Source organism: Heptranchias perlo, chromosome 5, assembly GCF_035084215.1.
Source record: "Heptranchias perlo isolate sHepPer1 chromosome 5, sHepPer1.hap1, whole genome shotgun sequence".
Taxonomy (NCBI): domain Eukaryota; kingdom Metazoa; phylum Chordata; class Chondrichthyes; order Hexanchiformes; family Hexanchidae; genus Heptranchias; species Heptranchias perlo.
The window spans coordinates 125,447,349-125,467,951 of record NC_090329.1 but is presented as its reverse complement, the minus strand read 5'-3'; the positions used below and the strand labels follow the sequence as shown (position 1 = coordinate 125,467,951).

General features: G+C 47.1%; 1 protein-coding gene across 1 annotated transcript in view; it reads left to right on the top strand.

The window, feature by feature from the left end:
- The window catches only part of LOC137321531 (uncharacterized), a 34,192-nt gene extending 31,179 nt beyond the window's left edge, over nucleotides 1-3,013 (top strand). Inside the window, exon 5 of the mRNA XM_067983926.1 lies at nucleotides 991-3,013. Coding sequence (XP_067840027.1) covers nucleotides 991-1,156 — 166 coding nt within the window. The 3' untranslated portion in view covers nucleotides 1,157-3,013. The remainder of the gene's footprint in view (nucleotides 1-990) is intronic.
- Nucleotides 3,014-20,603: the final 17,590 nt, after the last annotated feature.

The following is a 20,603-nucleotide window of genomic DNA, read 5'->3' as shown; positions in this document are numbered from 1 at the left end:
CTACTTACTCCAGATTATAATTAATAAAACAATCACAACAGCTCTCACAGGGCTGCTAGCTGCCCTTGAAGTTGCATCTTAGATTTTACCTAAATAAATAACTGGGTGCAGAATAACCCCACACAGCGATCAGGCAATGGCGGGCCTGGGGCAGGATGTCCTCCAGCTAAGGGAGACCTTAATTGGAGGAGAGACCACCCAGCAATAAAGAGAACTGTCAGAGCACCATGGTTGGAGATGACACAGTGCATCAATGCAGTCTCACTTGAGGCCCCAACCTGGGAGTTGGTGAGAAAGAAAATCTTTGGTTTCTGTGAATGTAAGTGTGTAAACTAGTGACATCACTTTCAGAGATTATCTTTCCAAGCTTCTTTATTGCTCCTCACTTGGAGCAGCATCACAGAGGGGGAACGCAGGGCACTTTACCAACTGCTGATCCCAGACATGCTCATTCTCATCTGTTTCTCTGGGCCATGTTACCAAACCACTGTGCCGTCCATGTTGTTTATTAATGGGTTAAATATGAAGCACCAGGTATATGACACCAGTACAAGGGTCTCACAGCTCCATGTTCACACACTAACATCAGGTGGCTGTTGTCCTGGTAACTTTGGTAGAACTGATCTTCTCTCACAATCCATTTCTTGCATTGGTCCTTTTCATATCTGCTGGGAGGAGAAGGCCACAAATAACAGAGGGCAGCACTAGGCGACAGGAGGGTGGTCACCAAACCTTTGACCCTTGACTCCTTATAAGGAGATAGCCATCAGGATTACGGGATTGGGGCAACAGAGGGACTGGGGGATGGTGAATTCAGAGGCCTCCAAATGGCGAACATCTCTAGTTTTAAATTCCCGGGGGGTAATTCTGTGATCCCATTTACCAAGGCCGGTGGGAGTGATGAGACCATCTTTCTGTCAACCTGCTTGGTTTTCATACAGGCTTTGATTGGAGAAATTAAAAGTCTTTTCATTCCTAATTATTTTGCAGGACTTTCCATGACAAGACTGACGTCCAAAACTATGGCTCACTGGTCAAGGAATTCATGAAGGACTTGGAAGATGGTCAACGATCCTTTTATAAGAGTTCCTTTTTTATTGCTTGGTATAAGAGACATGGGCTAATGCAAATAGTCTTTCTGAAGAAGGAACAGTAGAATTTTTCTGAAAGGTTCTATTACCTTTACAGATATCAAACAGTGAGATGTGCTTAACTCTATCCTTAATCTTCAGGTGAGCCTCCTACCAACTACACATTGGATTTAACCCTGTGCATGAGACAGTATTGGGATTTTGATCGATTCTCCCCATGTCCCATCCCAAGAGCCCTGTGCATGGTGACCCTGTTTATAAATACTGCCCTTTCCTGGCAGTTGGCAGGTTTTCTCTCCCACCCACACTGCTGCACTGAAGACAAGGCTCGAGTTTTTCTTTCAAAAAATATACTTTATTCATAAAACTTGCAAAAATACATACAATACAGTTGTCATATCATATTTCAAATGTACACAATACAGATTATACAATTTGCAAGATACGTAAAGTACAATTCAAATATGATTCCAACAATACAGTTACACATCGTACATAATTACAGTTCATGACACTCTAGGGTTCCTCAATGCATTATAATCAATACAGCTCGTTGATTACAGATTCATTACAGGTACATTACATTTCATGACATAAATTTGTATTTTACATTCTGGGGCCGAGTGGGTTTTCCCTGATTGTAGCCCTTCGGTATACAATGGCGGGAAGGCCCTAAACGGTTGCCTTTCCCCACAGAGCCTTTGTGGCGGCTGCACCCAGCTTCAGTGTGTCCCTCAGCACGTAGTCCTGGACCTTGGAATGTGCCAGTCGGCAACACTCGGTCGAGGACTTGCACTGGAAGACCAGCAAGTTTCGGGCTCTAGCCTTCTATCCGACACTACCTGGTTATCACACTTTTTATAGTGGGCCTTTCTTTGGGTCAGAGGGATTAATCTCCGCATTAATTTCCCTTTTCTGTAATCGTAATTTAAATGAATCGTGCACAGACTGAGATTGAGATGGATCTGGTGGCAGATATAGTTCCAGGATGTTCTATCTTCACACAGCGATGGGTTATGTTTCTGTTTATCCCAGTCATGCTGATCAGAACATTTAAAGGTGATTTGAAAAGAGCCAATAGAAAATGGAAAGTGTTTCAGAGCACAGAGTATTGAAGTTGTTCCATGTGGAATCATGGAGTGGTCAGATGTGGGATCGTACCTGGGGTCTCTCACTCTGTGAGTTGCTGACCACAGGCAGAGACCAGGTGCTTCCACAGAGCAAGTTGTCACCAGGCCCCTCTCACACTCCTTTTGCTGTCCAGCACAAGTATGTCTTTCCTGGGGCAGATTGTCCACTCAGCCTCAAATATTCAGCAACTAACAACATAATTCATTCAGTTAAATGGTTTAGACAACATGATGTGCATTTTATCTGCAAGAGTTAGTTCAACACTGAACAATTAAGAGAATATTTGAACTGTAAAAACACAGTGTGTTTAATATTTGTAAAATGTTGAGGCTTTCATTACATCATCTTGAAGAATTTCCTCCCGTGTTTAAATTGTTCTGTCTCCTGTACTCTGAAATATTAATGGGAATAGACTGTATAACAGACAGTGTCGACTGGACGCTGTGAACTGTAGGAAGAGCAATACACTCACTGGAGAAACCTGCTAATGGGGACCCCCAGTTTGGCCGTCGTCAGATCAGCGCAAATCCAGAAACGGATGATAGTATAAATTTCAGATTCAGATCTCCTCACACCTATACTGGGTGCTCACACTTGGAATATACACGGACTGAATCTGTGATTGAGAAAATGATCTATTCAGATATTGCTCCTGTTAACAGGCGGCCCATTTCTCAGGCTTCTCTTGTGGTGTAAATAATCCATTGTCTTCTAGCTTTTGTTTGTCTTTTGTTTTTCAAACTGCTGGGAATGTATTCTCACTGTGAAATAAAGAGGGTGATGCATCACAACACTTGGTCTCATGTTAGATTCTTACTCAGAAATAAAACTGGTCACTGATCACATGACGATACCTATACTGGGTAGGACATTTAGGACTGAGATGAGGTGAAATTTCTTCACTCAGAGGGTGGTGAACCTGTGGAATTCTCCACCATAGAGGCTGAGGAGGCCAAGTCACTGAATATATTTAAGAAGGAGATAGATAGATTTCTAGACACAGAAGGCATCAAGGGATATGGGGAGAGAGCGGGAATATGGTATTGAGATTGGGGATCAGCCATGATCATATTGAATGGTGGAGCAGGCTCGAAGGGCCAAATGGCCAACTCCTGCTCCTATTTTCTATGTTTCTATGTTTCATATTAGATAAACTTTTCAGATTTCAGTGCAAGGATTCAATCAGAATATTGAAGTGTAAAAATAAAGAGTGAGAAAGAACGAACAGACAGAGGGGTGAAAATGAGTCTGGTCCTGGTTTCAGGCCCAGAATCGGGGCTGCGCAGACAGCACCCACCCTAACCGGGAGGCCCAAAGCTGGCTCAACTATGGGCCTCGGGACTCTGCAATAAATTGGGTCAATTGCCGGCGTCAGCCGTGGCTCCATAAGCAGCTCGTCCATCACCTCAGGTAATTGCTGGGAGGGGAGGGGCTGAACGACAATGGGAGGGGGGCTGAACATAGCTGGCAGGAGTACTGGCTCAGGTGAATTTTAAGAAAAAATAATACCTTTTACAGGCGACCACCCCAGATGCCTGAAAAATGACCCGACCCTTAGGGAAAGATGTTTTTCAGGAATCCTGGGACGCAGGATGTTGGACTCCGAAATTGGACCTCATTGCTCCCATTTTACGCCCATAAACAGATGTGTCAAGGTCCAATTTCTAGCCGACAGAGTAATTTAGTGAGGAACGTAGCACTTGGAGAATGGGCTCCATATTCTTCAGGTGACAGTCACATCTCCGTGCAGCCTGACACTTGAATCTGTTAAACTTCACTCTGAAGAGTGATTAGAGCTCTGTTAATGGGATTTCACTAATGAAGTCACGGGATGGAGGGAGACCAATATTCATGGATCTACCATGTTCTTGGGGGTAATTTTAACCCCCAAGAACGGGTGGGTTGGGGGCGGGTTGGAGGTTAAAATAACAGTTTTTTGGACGGGATCGCATCCCGGCCCCAACTCGCCCACTTCTGCAGGTTTTTATGCCTGAGCTCAACAGACACCAGGCAGTTCTGACGAAGGGCCATCGATCAGAAAGGTTAACTCTCTATCCCCACAGGTGCTGCCTGAATTGCTGAGGATTTCCAGCATTTTCTGTTTTTAGACCAGGAAGTCCCACCCCCACTTAAAGCCAGTGGGCCGGTACTAAAAGGGGCAATGTATCTCATTGAAATACTTGAGGTACTTAATTCATCATGTATTGGAAAACTTAGATGAGTTTAACCTTATCTGTTCAGGTTTCCCATCACTTCCGATTCACATCAAGTGAAAGCAGGAAGGGTCAGATCCATGAGGTGAGTGTCTTTATTGCACTGCTTGTGGGCCTGGAGGAGCAGGAGGCCGAGCTCACCTGGCCGACAGAAACCCCGCAATCGCGCCCCCCCCGCCCCCTGCCGATGGTGGACCCTCCCCTCTATGGTGGAACCCCACCCCCACCCCGAAAATGGTGGCCCCCACCTCGACTCATCAACTGGCCTCCGATCTCCAAGTCTTGGTCCATCCGATCTCCTCCCCTGCCCATCCGATTGGCTCCGCGACCTATCCGATCTCCTCCCAGTCCATCCATTTGTCTTCCCAGTCCATCCGATCTCCTCCCGGTCCATCCGATTGTCCACCCAGTCCATCCGATCTCCTCCCGGTCCATCCGATTGTCCCACGAGTCCATCCGATCTCCTCCCGGTCAATTCGATTGTCTCCCTAGTCTATCCGATCTCCTCCCGGTCCATCCAATTGTCTGCCTGGCCCATCCGATCTCCTCCCGGTCCATCCGATTGTCTCCCCAGTCCATCCGATCTCCTCCCGGTCCATCCGATTGTCTCCCCAGTCCATCCGATCTCCTCCCAGCCCATCCGATCTCTTCCCGGTCATTCCGATTGTCTCCCTAGTCCATCCGATCTCCTCCCGGTCCATCCAATTTCCTCCGGGTTCATCCGATTGTCTCTCTGGCCCATCTGATTTCCTCCCCGGTCCATCCGATCTCTCCCAGTCCATCCAATTGTCTCCCCGGTCCATCCAATCTTCCCAGTCCATCTGACTCCTTCCCGGTCCACTCGATCTCATTCCCGGTCCATTCGATCTCTTCCTGGTCCATCTGATTTTCTCCCCAGTCCATTCGATTGTCTCCCCTGCCCATCTGATCTCCTCCCCGGTCCATCCGATCTCCTCCCAGACCCATGATCCCTCCATCCCTCCCTCCAACCCCCTGCTACGACCTGCTACCACAGACCTACCTGTCTGACAGCCAGCTAGCCCGTCAATCAGGCTGGCTGCCGGGCGCAAAGAATTTGTTGACCTCATTAAGGCCGCCAACTTACCATCTGGGGATCACACCCGAAAATCTTCCTCCCCGCTCCCTTCCCAGCTCGAGGTCAAATTTCTGTCCTTGATGTCAGAATCAGAGCAATAAGACAGTAGAGAATGTGAAGAGATGTTGGGGATTGGAGAAAGGTTCTGAATCTCACGGCTGGGAAGCAAATGTCAGTCACAGATTAATGAGATATTTGGATCTCCAGGGAGATTCCAACACTCTGATATTTGAGTTTCTGGACACTTTCAAACCACTTTAAAATTAATGAACTGGTGAAATACTGAAGTCAGGTTTGGGTCAATTGACCAAACAATGGGGCCCTGAAATTCCTGAGGCAGTATGAACTTAATAGTGCAATTCAAAAGGGGGTGCAGGAACAGAGAGACCTGGGGGTTCACAGACACAAATCTTTGAAGGTGACAGGACAAGTTGATGAAGTCGTTAATAAAGCAGATGGAATCCTTATCTTTATAAATAGAGACTATGGCCCCAATATTTACGGGGAGTCGGGGAGGGAGCAGGGGAGTGTGTTTGCGACCGGGAAATCGGGAAATGCCGGGAAAACGGAGGTGCTCCTGAAATTAACGCCAGGACCTCATCAGCACTTTTTAAACTCCTTTTCCCGCCTTCAGCCGGCCAGATTTCCGGGCGGGAAAGTCAGTGTTTGAAGGCGACAGCCAGGGACTGCTGGGAAGGGTCCCCGGCAATCGGAGGAGATGCCAGAGGACTGGAGAATTGCAAATGTTACACCCTTGTTCAAAAAAGAGAGTAAGGATAAACCCGGCAATGACAGGCCAATCAGTTTAACCTCGGTGGTGGGGAAGCTTGTAGAAAGGATAATCCGGGATAAAATTAATAGTCACTTGGACAAGTGTGGATTAATAAAGGAAAGCAAGCATGGATTTGTTAAAGGAAAATCGCATTTAGAATCATAGAATAACAGAATCGTAGAAAGGTAACAGCGTGAAAGGAGGCCATTCGGCCCATCGAGTCCGTGCTCGCTTTATGCAAGATCAATCCAGCTAGTCCCACTACCCTGCCCTATCCTCGTAGCCCTGCAAATCTTTTCCTTTCAAGTACGTATCTAGTTCACTTTTGAAAGCCATGATTGAATATGCCTCGACCGCCCCCTCAGGCAGTACATTCTGAGGGGGTGGTGGGGCAGATCCTAACCACTCACTGTGTAAAAAGGCTTTTCCTCATGTCGTCTTTGGTTCTTTTGCCAATCACCTTAAATCTATGTCCTCTGATTCTTGACGCTCCCGCCAAAGGGAACAGTTTCTCTCTATCTACTCTGTCTGGACCCTTCATGATTTTGAATACCTCTATCAAATCTCCTCTCAACCTTCTCTATTACGAGGAGAACAATCCCAGCTTCTCCAGTCTATCCACGTAACTAAAGTCCCTCATCCCTGGAATCATTCTAGTAAATCTCTGCTGTACCCTCTCTAAGGCCTTCACATCTTTCCCAAAATGCAGTGCCCAGAAGTGGACACAATACTCCAGTGGTCGAACCAGTGTTTTATAAAGGTTCATCATGACTTCCTTGCTTTTGTACTCTTTGCCTCTATTTATAAAGCCCAGGATCCCATATGCTTTTTTAACCACTTTCTCAACCTGCCCTGCCACCTTCAATGATTTCAACACTGAAACCCCCAGATCTCTCTGTTCCTGTACCCCTTTTAGAATTGTGCCCTCTAGTTTATATTGCCTCTCCTCATTCTTCCTACCAAAATGTATCACTTTGCATTTTTCTGCATTAAATTTCATCTGCCACGTGTCCGCCCATGACACCAACCTGTCTATATCCTTTTGAAGTCTATCACTATCCTCCTCACTGTTCACTGCACTTCCAAGTTTTGAGTCATCTGCAAATTTGGAAATTGTGCCCTCTAATCCAAGTCCAAGTCATTAATATACATCAAGAAAAGCAGTGGTCCTAGTACTGACCGCTGGGGAACACCACTGTGCACCTCCTTCTAGTCCGAAAAACAACCGTTCACCACTACTCTCTGTTTCCTGTCATATGGCCAATTCTGTATGCATCCTGCCCCTTTTATTCCACGGGCTTCAACCTTGATGACAAGCCTATCATGCGGCACTTTATCAAATGCCTTTTGGAAGTCCATATTCACCACATCAACTGCAATGCCCTCATCGACCCTCTCTGTTAGCTCATCAAAAAACTCTATCAAGTTAGTTAAACATGATTTGTCTTTAACAAAACTATGCTGCCTTTCCCGAATCAATCCACACTTGTCCAAGTGACTGTTAATTCTGTCCCGGATTATCGTTTCTAAAAGTTTCCCCACCACCGAGGTTAAACTGACTGGCCTGTAGTTGCTCGGTTTATCCTTACACCATTTTTGCACAAGTGTGTAACATTTGCAATTCTCCAGTGCTCTGGCACCAGCGTCGGATCAAAAGATGTTTGGAAGATTATGGCCGGTACTTCCGCAATTTCCCTCAGCGACCTCGGATACATCCCATTCGGACCAGGTGACTTATCTACTTCAAATACAGCTAGCCTTTCTACTACCTCCTCTTTATCAATTTTTAGCCCATCCAGTATCTCAACTACATCTTCTTTTACTGAGATTCTGGCAGCATATTCTTCCTTGGTAAAGACAGATGCAAAGTACTCATTTAGTACCTCGGCCATGCCCTCTGCCTCCATGAGTGGATCTCCTTTTTGGTCCCTAATCGGTGCCACCCTTCCTCTTACCACCTGTTTACTGTTTACATGCCTATAGAAGATGTTTGGATTCCCTTTTGTGTCGACCGCCAGTCTATTCTTATACTCTCTCTTTGCCCCTCTTATTTCCTTTTTCGCTTCCCCTCTGAACTTTATATACTCAGCCAGTTTCTCACTTGTGTTAGCAACCGGACATCTGTCATACACCACTTTTTTCGACTTCATCTTATTCTCTATCTCTTTTGTCATCCAGGGAGCTCAGGCTTTAGTTGCCCTACCTTTCTCCCTCATGGGAATGTACCTAGACTGTACCCGAACCATCTCCTCCTTAAAGACCGCCCATTGTTCAATTACAGTTTTGCCTACCAATCTTTGATTCCAATTTACCCAGGCCAGATCTGTTGTCATCCCACTGAAATTTAACTTTTTAAAAATTCGTTCATGGGATGTTGGCGTTGCTGGCAAGGCCAGCATTTATTGCCCATCCCTAATTGCCCTTGAGAAGGTGGTGGTGAGCCACCTTCTTGAACCACTGCAGTCCGTGTGGTGAAGGTTCTCCCTCAGTGCAGTTAGGAAGGGAGTTCCAGGATTTTGACCCAGCGAGGATGAAGAAACGGCAATATATTTTCAAGTTGGGATGTTGTGTGACTTGGAGGGGAACGTGCAGGTGGTGTTGTTCCCATGTGCCTACTGTCCTTGTCCTTCTAGATGGTAGAGGTCGCAGGTTTGGGAGGTGCTGTCGAAGAAGCCTTGGCGAGTTGCTGCAATGCATCCTGTGGATGGTACACACTGCAGCCACGGTGTGCCGGTGTTAAAGGGGATGAATGTTTAGGATGGTGGATGGGGTGCCAATCAAGGGGCTGCTTTGTCCTGGATGGTGTCGAGCTTCTTGAGTGTTGTTGGAGCTGCACTCATCCAGGCAAGTGGAGAGTATTCCATCACACTCCTTGTGCCTTGTAGATGGTGGAAAGGATTTGGGGAGTCAGGAGGTGAGTCACTCTCCACAGAATACCCAGCCTCTGACCTGCTCTTGTAGCCACAGTATTTATATGACTGGTCCAGTTAAGATTCTGGTCAATGCTGACCCCCAGGATGTTGATGGTGGGGGATTCGGCGATGGTAATGCTGTTGAATGTCAAGGGGAGGTGGTTAGACACTCTCTTGTTGGAGATGGTCATTGCCTGGCACTTGTCTTGCATGAATGTTACTTGCCACTTATCAGCCCAAGCCTGGATGTTGTCCAGGTCTTGCTGTATGCGGGCACGGACTGCTTCATTATTTGAGGGGTTGTGAATGGAACGGAACACTGTGCAATCATCAGTGATCATCCCCATTTCTGACCTTATGATTTAACTAACTTGATCGAGTTTTTTCATGAGGAAACAGAACGGTTGATGAGGGCAATGCGGTAGATGTGTATATGGACTTTCAAAAGGCGTTTGATAAAGTCCCACATAATAGGCTTGTCACCAAAATTGAACCCATGGAATAAAAGGAGCAGTGACAGCATGGATATGAAATTGGCTCAGTTACAGGAAACAGAGGGTCGTGGTGAACGGTTGTTTTTCGGACTGGAGGACGGTGTACAGTGGTGTTCCCCAGAGGTCGGTACTCGGACCGCTCCTTTTTTTGATATATATTAATGACTTGGACTTGGGTGTACAGGGCTCAATTTCCAAATTTGAGAGTGCAGTAAACAGTGAGGAGGATTGTAATCTGAAGATATTGAAATCTGTGTTAAGTCCAGAAGGTTGGAAAGTACCTAAATGACAAATGAGATGGTGTTCCTCAAGCTTAACTTGAGTTTGATTGGAACAGTGTAAGAGGCAGAGGACAGAGAGGTCAGAGAAGGAGTGGGACGGGGAATTAAAAAGGCAAGCGACCGGCAGGTCAGGGTCATGCATGCAGACAGAGCGGAGGTGTTCAGCAAAGCAATCTCCTGATCTGCACTTGGTCTCCCCAATGTAGAGGAGCGAATACATAAACTAAATTGGAAGAAGTACAAGTAAATCGCTGTTTCACCTGGAAGGAGTGTTTGGGTCCCTGGTTGGTGGGGAGGGAGGAGGTGAAGGGGCAGGTGTTGCATCTCCTGCGCTCACACGGGAAGGTGCCGTGGGGAGGAGAGTGGGTGTTCGGGGTAATGGGAGAGTGGACCAGGATGTCGTAGAGGGAGCGGTTCCTTCGGAATGCTGAATGAGGAGGGGAGGGGAAGATGTTTTTGGCGGTGGGATCGCGTTGGAGGTGTTGGAAATGGCAGAGGATGATACTTTGAATGTGGACAACCTTCTGGACTCAACATTGATTTCAATAACATCAGATCATAACCACTGCTCCCAAATTTTTTTTATTCGTTCATGGGATGTGGGCATCGCTGGCAAGGCCAGCATTTATTGCCCATCCCTAATTGCCCTCGAGAAGGTGGTGGTGAACTGCCTTCTTGAACCGCTGCAGTCGGTGTCGTGAATGTTCTCCCACAGTGCTGTTAGGTATGGAGTTCCAGGATTTTGACCCATCGACGATGAAGGAACAGCGATATATTTCCAAGTCGGGATGGTGTGTGACTTGGAGGGGAACGTGCAGGTGGTGTTATTGCCATGTGCCTGCTGTCCTTGTCCTTCTCAGTGGTGGTTGTCGTGGGTTTGGGAGGTGCTGTCGAAGAAGCCTTGGCGAGTTGCTGCAGTGCATCCTGTAGATGGTACACACTGCAGCCACAGTGCGCTGGTGGTGAAGGGAGTGAATGTTTCGGGTGATGGATGGGGTGCCAACCAAGCGGGCTGCTTTGTCCTGGATGGTGTCGAGCTTCTTGAGTGTTGTTGGAGCTGCACTCATCCAGGCAAGTGGAGAGTATTCCATCACACTCCTGACTTGTGCCTTGGAGATGGTGGAAAGGATATGGGGAGTCAGGAGGTGAGTCACTCGCCGCAGAATACCCAGCCTCTGACCTGCTCTTGGAGCCACATTATTTATGTGGCTGGTCCAGTTAAGTTTCTGGTCAATGGCAACCCCCAGGATGTTGATGGTGGGGGATTCGGCGATGGTAATGCTGTTGAATGTTAAGGGGAGGTGTTTAGACTCTCTCATGTTGGAGATGGTCATTGCCTGGCATTTGTCTGGCGCGAAAGTGACTTGCCACTTATCGGCCCAAGCCTGGATGTTATCCAGGTCTTGCTGTATGCAGGCTCGTACTGCTTCATTATCTGAGGGGTTGCGAATGGAACTGAGCACTGTGCAATCATCAGCGAACATCCCCATTTCTGACCTTTTGATTGAGGGAAGGTCATTGATGAAGCAGCTGAAGATGGTTGGGCCGAGGACATTGCCCTGTGGAACTCCTGCAGCAATGTCCTGGGGCTGAGGTGATTGGCCTCCAAAAACCACTACCATCTTCCTTTGTGCTCGGTATGACTCCAGTCACTGGAGAGTTTTCCCCCTGATTCCCATTGACTTCAATTTTACTTGGGCTCCTTGATGCCACACTTGGTCAAATGCTGCCTTGATGTCAAGGGCAGTCACTCTCACCTCACTTTCATACAGCCAGTGCTGGTAATGGATCTGCTGTTGCCACTCACAGCTACTCAATCCAATCTTTTGTTTCTTTACCTGCTCCATTACTATCCTCCTTGCCTTTCACCATCATCCCTTTTCTCATTTAATCTCTCCTGCCTGCTACCCAATCACAGACCTCTCCTTTTATTTTTACTCCCCTCCCCTTCCACCCACCCCTCCCCCCCTCCCCCCCCGCTTTCCCTGGCTCTGTACTTGCTTAAAAACTTTAACTCTTTAACTTCTTCCAGTTCTGACGAAAGGTCTTTGACCTGAAACATTAAATCTGTTTCTTTCTCCACAGATGCTGCCTCACTTGCTGAGCTTTTCTACCATTTAGTTTTTTTGCCTCTCCTCATCCTTCCGACCAAAAGGCATCATTTTTTGCATCTGCCATGTGTCTGCCCATTTTGCCCGTCTATGTCCTCCTGAAGTCTATTACTATCCTCCTCAATCTTTACGACATTTCCAATTTTCATGTCATCTGCAAGTTTTGAAATTATACCCTGTATACCCAAGTCCAAGTCATTAATATATATCAAATAGAGCAGTGGTCCTAATACCGACCCCTGGGGAACACCAATGTATACTTCCCTCCAGTCAACAAAACGACTGATTACCACGACTCTCGGCTTTCTGTCTCTCAACCAATATCAAATCCATGCTGCCATTGCCCCATGAGCTTCAAACTTGGTAACAAATTTATTGTGTGGTACTTTATCAAACTCCTTTTAAAAATCCATGTAAACAACGTCAACCGCACGACCGTCATTAACCCTTTCCGTTACTTCAAGAACCATAAAGTGCAACGACTCTCCTGATCCGACATCCCCTTCACTTTCTTCTGACCCCATCCCTCCTTCCAATCTCATGCCTTGTCCTGTTTTTACCATCCCCTCTGACCTTTCCCCCTGTGACCCCGAACGATGAGTCCTCAGCAACAGCCTCAGCTTCATTTCCTTACGCCCCCACCTCAATGAATTTCGAGCTCGACGTGATGCTGGACCTGGACCCCTCCCTCTGTCCTTTTACCCTCTCTTGATCTTTTCATTGGGTACTGCCGGCGTGACATCGGCCGTCTCAATTTCTCTACTCCCCTCACTCACTCGAATCTATCTGCCTCTGAACTTGCAGCACTCCGTTCTCTCAGGTCCAACCCTGTCATTGTCATTAAACCTGCTGACAAGGGAGGAGATGTTGTTCTCAAAACTGTTAAATCTCTAACTTCTTCCAGTTCTGATGAAAGGTCATTAACTCTGTTTCTCTCTCTCCACAGATGCTGCCTGACCTGCTGAGTGCTTTCAGCATTTTCTGGTTTTATATCACTATTTCTTACTAACCTGCTACACCCCAGCCTGCTGCTGCAATCTTCAGCCAGCACTGACTGTTTAAACACTGCACTTTAATATCTATGCACCTCAGCAGCTTACTCCCATCAGGGCTTCTCATCAATATTTCAATGTTGGGGTCAGCTGCATTTTTGGCGGATTATTTTCCTCACTCCACAATGTCCTTTTCTTTGAAGAAACCCACATAAGGGAAAAGGATTGAGCTCGGTGACTGAAGAGCACTTGAACAATTTACAAATATAAAAATCACCTCCACGTATTGCTCTGAAATGGAGATCCTGTAAATGTCAGGGTGGACATTTGGAATTTGGCTCCAGATCCTCCTTTGGAGGTCGGCTTCACTTCAGTGAACTTTGGGTGGTCCAGATCGCAACCACATTTACAATGACCCTGTTTTCGAGCGAGGTATCGAGCTGATTTTATTACTTTGCATTAAGAGTCACAAGTCATCCCTTGGCCCCTCTCCACAGTAACATTTACAAGGTGATTTACATCTTTTTATGTTGAGCTCATGAGAGATGAAGAAAAACATTGTCACAAGTCGGAAAGTGACCTCATCTGGACCTGTTCCTTTGGACAAACCGAATACCTGAATTTTACTAATGGGAGATATTATAATTGAGGCACAAAATGTACCTGCAATTCTCACGGACTCTTTATTCCCTGGAACATTTACAAGGTGCTTTACATCTTGTTTTCAGCTTGAAGCCAAACTGGTTGTCAGCAACGAAGAGCAGTGTGTGTCAGAGGTCAGAAAGTGACCTCAGTGGGCCAGTTCTTCTCAATTCACCAAATAGCTGGGAATTTACTGAAATCAGATCATTTATGGTCAGATGCAGGCAAGTCTCTCTTTATATTTATAAAATATAATATTGTCCATCATTATCTTATTTACTTTGTCTTTTAGGCCTGAGGTCTCTCTGTGCCATTCACCAATTTCCATCTGATTGCTCAGACAGGCGATATATTCCCAGGCCTCTAACCAACTGATACTAAAGGTGGAACTGAAGTATCTTCAGCCAGAAGTGCCGAGTGGATGATCCATCTCGGCCTCCTCCCATGATCTCCACCATCACAGAAGCCAGTCTTCAGCCAATTCAACTCGCTCCACGTGATATCAAGAAACGTCTGAGTGCACTGGGTACAGCAACGGCTATGGGCCCCTACAGCATCCTGGCTGTAGTGCTGAAGCCTTGTGCTCCAGAACTAGCCGTGCCTCTAGCCAAGCTGTTCCAGTACTGCTACAACACTGGCATCTACCTGACAAAGTGGAAAATTGCACAAGGATGCCCTGTCCACAAAAAGCAGGACAAATCCAATCCGGCCAATTACCGCCCCATCAGTCTACTCTCAATCATCAGCAAAGTGATGGAAGATGTCGTCGACAGTGCTATCATGCGGCCCTTACTCACTAATAACCTGCTCACCGATGCTCAGTTTGGATTACACCAGGACCACACCTCATTACAGCCTTGGTCCAAACATGGACAAAAGAGCTGAATTCCAGAGGTGAGGTGAGAGTGACTGCTCGTGACATGAAGGCAGCATTTGACCCAGGGTGGCATCAAGGAGCCCCAGTAAAATTGAAATCAATGGGAATCAGAGTGAAAATTCTCCAGTGGCTGGAGTCATATCCAGCACAAAGGAAGATGATAGTGGTTGTTAGAGGCCAATCATCTCAGCCCCAGGACATTGCTGCAGGAGTTCCTCAGGGCAGTGTCCTTGGCCCAACCATCTCCAATCAATGACCTTCCCTCCATCATAAGGTCAGAAATGGGGATGTTCGCTGATGATTGCACAGTGTTCAGTTCCATTTGCAAACACTCAGATAATGAAGCTGTCCGTGCCCGCGTGGGATGATAAGTGGCAAGTAACATTCGCGCCAGACAACTGCCAGGCAATGACCATTTCCAAAAAGAGAGAGTCTAAATGCCTCCCCTTGACATTCAACGGCATTACCATCACCGAATCCCCCACCATCAACATCCTGGGTATTACCATTGAGCAGGCACAAGTCAGGAGTGTGATGGAATACTCTCCACTTGCCTTGATGAGTGCAGCTCCAACAACACTCAAGAAGCTTGACACCATCCAGGACAAAGCAGCCCGCTTGATTGGCACCCCATCCACCACCCTAAACATTCACTCCCTTCACCACCAGCGCACTGTGGCTGCAGTGTGTTCCATCCACAGGACGCACTGCAGCAACTCGCCAAGGCTTCTTCGACAGCACCTCCCAAACCTGTGACCTCTACCACCTAAAAGGACAAGGGCAGCAGGCACATTGGAGCAACACCACCTGCACGTTCCCCTCCAAGTCACACACTATCCCGACTTGGAAATATATCGCCGTTCCTTCATCGTCGCTGAGTCAAAATCCTGGAACTCCCTTCCTAACAGCACTGTGGGAGAACCGTCACCACACGGACTGCAGCGGTTCAAGAAGGCAGCTCACCACCACCTTCTCAATGGCAAGTAGGGATGGACAATAAATGCTGGCCTCGCCAGCGACACCCACATCCCATGAACGAATAATAAAAAATAATTTCGGACTCTCCATCTGTTCGAGAGAAAGAAAAAGGAAAAGGGAAAGAAAAAAACTGCAGTTGATGAAAATCTCAATTGAAACAGAAAATGCTGGAAAAACAGAGCAGGTCAATCAGAATCTGCGAAGACAAAATACCGATTAATGATTCAGGTGTAAGACTGAAAGCTGAGAGGCTGGGGTATCTTTTAGTTTTCAGTTCTGAGGAAGGTCTTACAGCTACTGTTGCAGTAAAGAATTCCCTCCATCCCACAAACACAGTTCCATCTCCTTATTTAACTCCATGGCAACAAAGAAAGTTTAAAGTGGGACAGGGAACCAGACCTCGGTCACCAGACAATGGGGAGAGGTGTGGAGACAGATCACCACAAAGTCCACATTGGGCAGAATGGAAGAATCAATTTACAATCATTCCCCAACCATTGAAAACCAGAACCCCTCTCCCCCACACAACATAAAGATAAATGTAAGAGCATGAGGTGATTTAGGTTGGAAGGTGTCATCGACAGTGCTATCAAGCGGCACTTACTCACCAACAGTTGCTCTGCCTGTTGCTGGAATTGAGCGCAATTTTACCTGAAGAAGATTGAGTAAAGTAGGCGAAGGCTTGCAGTTGAAGATTGTGTGAACCATCATGAGGTGATAGGTAGCCATATGGGGAAATCCCGAGTTTGTACTCCCCCTAACCAGAGTGTATTGTGGAGGGTTAGATGTTAGATGAAGGAATAGAGACTCACTCTATTTCAGAGCTGTCCTGGACCGCAGTTCCATTTCATCCTTCGCCTCATCCGGCACTTTAACATAAAGCTTTTTCACTTCCTTTCAGCTGTCAATCATAGAATCATAGAATGCTACAGCACAGAAGGTGGCAATTCGGCCCATCGTACCTCTGCCGGCTCTTTGAACGAGCTATCCAATTAGTTCCCTTCCCTACCCTTTCCTCTGAGTCCTCTGGTTACCGACACTTCTACCACTGGAAACAGTTTCTCCTCATTTATTCTTTCAAAACCCGTCATGATTTTGAACACCTCTATCAAATCTCCCCTTAACCTTCTCTGCTCTAAGGAGAACAGCCCCAGCCTCTCCAGCCTCTCCACATAACTGAAGTCACTCGTCACAGGTACCAATCTAGTAAATCTCCTCATCATCCTCTCTAAGACCTTGACATCCTTCCTAAAGTGTGGTGCCCAGAATCAGACAGGATATTCCAGCTGGGGCCTAACCAGTGAATTATAAAGGTTGAGCATAACTTCCTTGCTTTTGTAATCTATGGGGGTAATTTTAACCCCAGTGACGGGTGGGTTGGTGGCGGGTGGGAAGGTAAAAATTGTAAAAATGTAAACCCCGACCCCAACTCGTTCCAACCCGCCCACTTCCGGTGTAACTGAAGTATCTTCAGCCAGAAGTGCCAAGTGGATGATCCATCTCGTCCTCCTCCCATGATCTCCACCATCACAGAAGCCAGTCTTCAGCACTGGATACAGCAATGGCTAGGGGCCCCTACAACATCCCGGCTGTAGTGCTGAAGCCTTGTGCTCCAGAACGAGCCGTGCCTCTAGCCAAGCTGTTCCAGTATTGCTACAACACTGGCATCTACCCGACCACGTCGGAAATTGCACATGAATGTCCTGTCCACAAAAAGCAGGATAAATCCAATCCGGCAAATTTCCGTCACATCAGTCTACTCTCAATCATCAGCAAAGTGATGGAAGGTGTCATCGACAGTGCTATCAAGCGGCACTTACTCACCAATAACCTACTCACCGATGCTCAGTTTGGGTTCTGCAGGATCACAGGGCTCCAGACCTCATTACAGCCTCGGTCCAAAAATGGAGAAAAGAGCTGAATTCGAGAGGTGAGGTGAGAGTGACTGCCCTTGACATGAAGGCAGCATTTGACCGAGTGTGGCATCAAGGAGCCCTAGTAAAATTGAAATCAATGGGAATCACAGGGAAAACTCGCCAGTCGCTGGAGTTGTGTCCAGCACAAAGGAAGATGGTAGTGGTTGTTGGAGGCCAATCATCTCAGCCCTTGAGAAGATGGTGGTGAGCTGCCTTCTTGAACTGCTGCAGTCCATGTGGTGAAGGTTCTCCCACAGTGCTGTTAAGTAGGGAGTTCCAGGATTTTGACCCAGCGATGATGAAGGAACGGCGATATATTTCCAAGCCAGGATGGTGTGTGAATTTGAGGAGAACGTGCAGGTGGTGGTGTTCCCACGCGCCTGCTGCCCTTGTCCTTCTAGGTGGGAGAGGTTGTGGGTTTTGGAGGTGTTGTCGAAGAAGCCTTGACGAGTTGCTGCAGTTCATCCTGTATATGGTACATACTGCAGCCACGGTGCGCCGGTGGGCACTGTCCTCGGCACAACCATCTTCAGCTGCTTCATCAATGACCTTCCCTCCATCATAAGGTCAGAAGTGGGAATGTTCGCTGATGATTGCACAGTAGTCAGTTCCATTGGCAACTCCTCAGATAATGAAGCAGTCTGTGCCCGCATGCTTCAAGACCTGGACAACATTCGTGCTTGGGCTGATAAGTGGCAAGTAACATTCACGCCAGACAAGGGCCAGGCAATGACCATCTCCAACAAGAGAGTCTAACCACCTACCTTGACATTCAATGGCTTAACCATTGACAAATCCCCCACCATCAACCTGCTGGGAGTTACCATTGACCAGAAACTTAACTGTACCAACCGCATAAATAATGTGGCTAGAAGAGCAGGTTAGAGGCTGGGTATTCTGTGGCGAGTGACTCACCTCCTGATTCCCCAAAGCTTTCCCACCATCGACAAGGCACAAGTGTGAGGGAATACTCTCCACTTGCCTGGATGAGTGCAGCTCCAGCAACACTCAAGAAGCTCGACATCCAGAACAAAGCAGCCCGCTTGATTGGCACCCCATCCACCAAATTATACATTCACTCCCTCCACCACCGGCGCACCGTGGCTGCAGTATGTACCATATACAAGATGAACTGCAGCAACTCATCAAGGCTTCTTCGGCAGCACCTCCAAAACCCACAACCTCTGCCACCTAGAAGGACAAGGGCAGCAGGCGCATGTGAACACCTCCACCTGCACGTTCCCCTCCAAGTCACACACCATTCTGGCTTGGAAATATATCGCCGTTCATTCATCATCGCTGGGTCAAAATCCTGGAACTCCCTACCCAACAGCACTGTGGGAGAACCTTCACCACACGGACTGCAGCAGTTCATGAATGCGGCTCACCACCCCCTTCTCAGGGGCAATTTGGGATGGGCAATTAATGCCGGCCTTGCCAGCGACGCCCACATCCCGTGAATGAATAAAAAAGCCCACCTTCTGCTTTCACTAATATCTTTGCTCCTCCTTTCGACACACTGGTGGAATGTGGAAACCTATTACACTGAGATCGGTTTGGATGAGCTTGTTATATTCTGTGGTTGAATGTGCTGGGACATTAATAGCACCTCATCACACGCAAGTACAACTGAATGAAGGGGCTTGCTGGGACATGTCAGAGCATATTAAGAGTCAACCATGTTGTTTGAACTACAGTCTCATGTTGGCCTGACCAGGTTGGGATGACTAGCACTCTGGACATGAACTTTTGAAGAGGAAGTGCAGTTGGAAGAAGTTGAGTTGGAGGCTCCTGGAGTGAGGTATCACAGAAGGCGTAAGCTCACTATGTGCAGATGTGCACTCACCAGGGTTCACAGATAAGACAGGCTTATATTTCTCTGCAGTTCACTGCCTCAGAAGACCTAACTACTCCCTGGAGGCTAATGGGGAGATATGTCAACTACTGGTTGAAGACCTGCAGCCCACTTCCACCAGGAGAACAGCACCGTCTATTCCACTCAAAGCAACCACCGTCTTGAATTTCTTTGTAACTGGACATTCAAGACAGCATTATTCATATTTTTCCATATTATTCTGGCAGCAACTCATGATTACATTAAGATTCCGACTGATGCTCTCCTCTGATGGGCTGCACACTTCATTTATTCCCAATGGAACCAGGGAACGAGACAGCAGCACAGCTGAGCCCAATCCTGTCCTCTCCTCACACCCACACACGTACATTTTTCAGCAGGGATCAGTGGATAGTCGCCAGTAACAGGAACCCTGCTGCTCTTTTCCCATTTCCCAGACTCGGGATATTAGACTGACTGTTGTGTCACTACAGCCACCTGACTGAGATCAGATGACTGAGCACAGACTGGAGATTAAACCTCAGTCCTTGCTGGTCTTTATGGTTCTGTTCCACACTGCAGGCCAACTTATCAACTGAGAAAACAGTAGATTTCCAGAGACCCATTTTTAAACATGGCGGCCAACAAATTCGATTGGGCCCAAAAACAGGCAAACAGGGGACGTGTCACGAGTCTGTTCATGTGGTTGAAGGGACCTGGTTAAATTGGTGCTTCCAGCTCAGTGTAATAAGTCAGGCACTATATAAATGCAGGTTCTTTCTTTTTCTCTGTTGACTCCAATGGAAAAGTAAATCGAACAGAGTGTAAAACAGGCGACGATTCACTAACGTCCAACACGGATATCTCCCCCGAGGAGTGGGCCTGATAATGGAATCTGCCTTTTACAGACAACAAGGAGAGAGTTTTGGGAGAGGCTGAATTGTAACACACAGAACAAGCCACTCCTGACACTTATTACTGTATTACTGGGGAGTTTTTCAGCCTTACAGTGCGTGAGCTGGAAACATTTTAAAGAATGGGAGCTGCCCCGGGTGTTCAGACTTCCCTGGATCCGGCACTCAGAGAGTTAATGATTTCTAAATCCATCACAAGGTTGGAACAAAGCAACATTTCCATAATATATCACCTGCTTTTCTCTCCAGCATCTAATGTTCCTGCCTGCAGATAGTTGTATTCAAAATCATCTTTATAAAACAGTATAAAAAGATCTGAACTCGCTGCTCAAACACCAGATCCACCTGA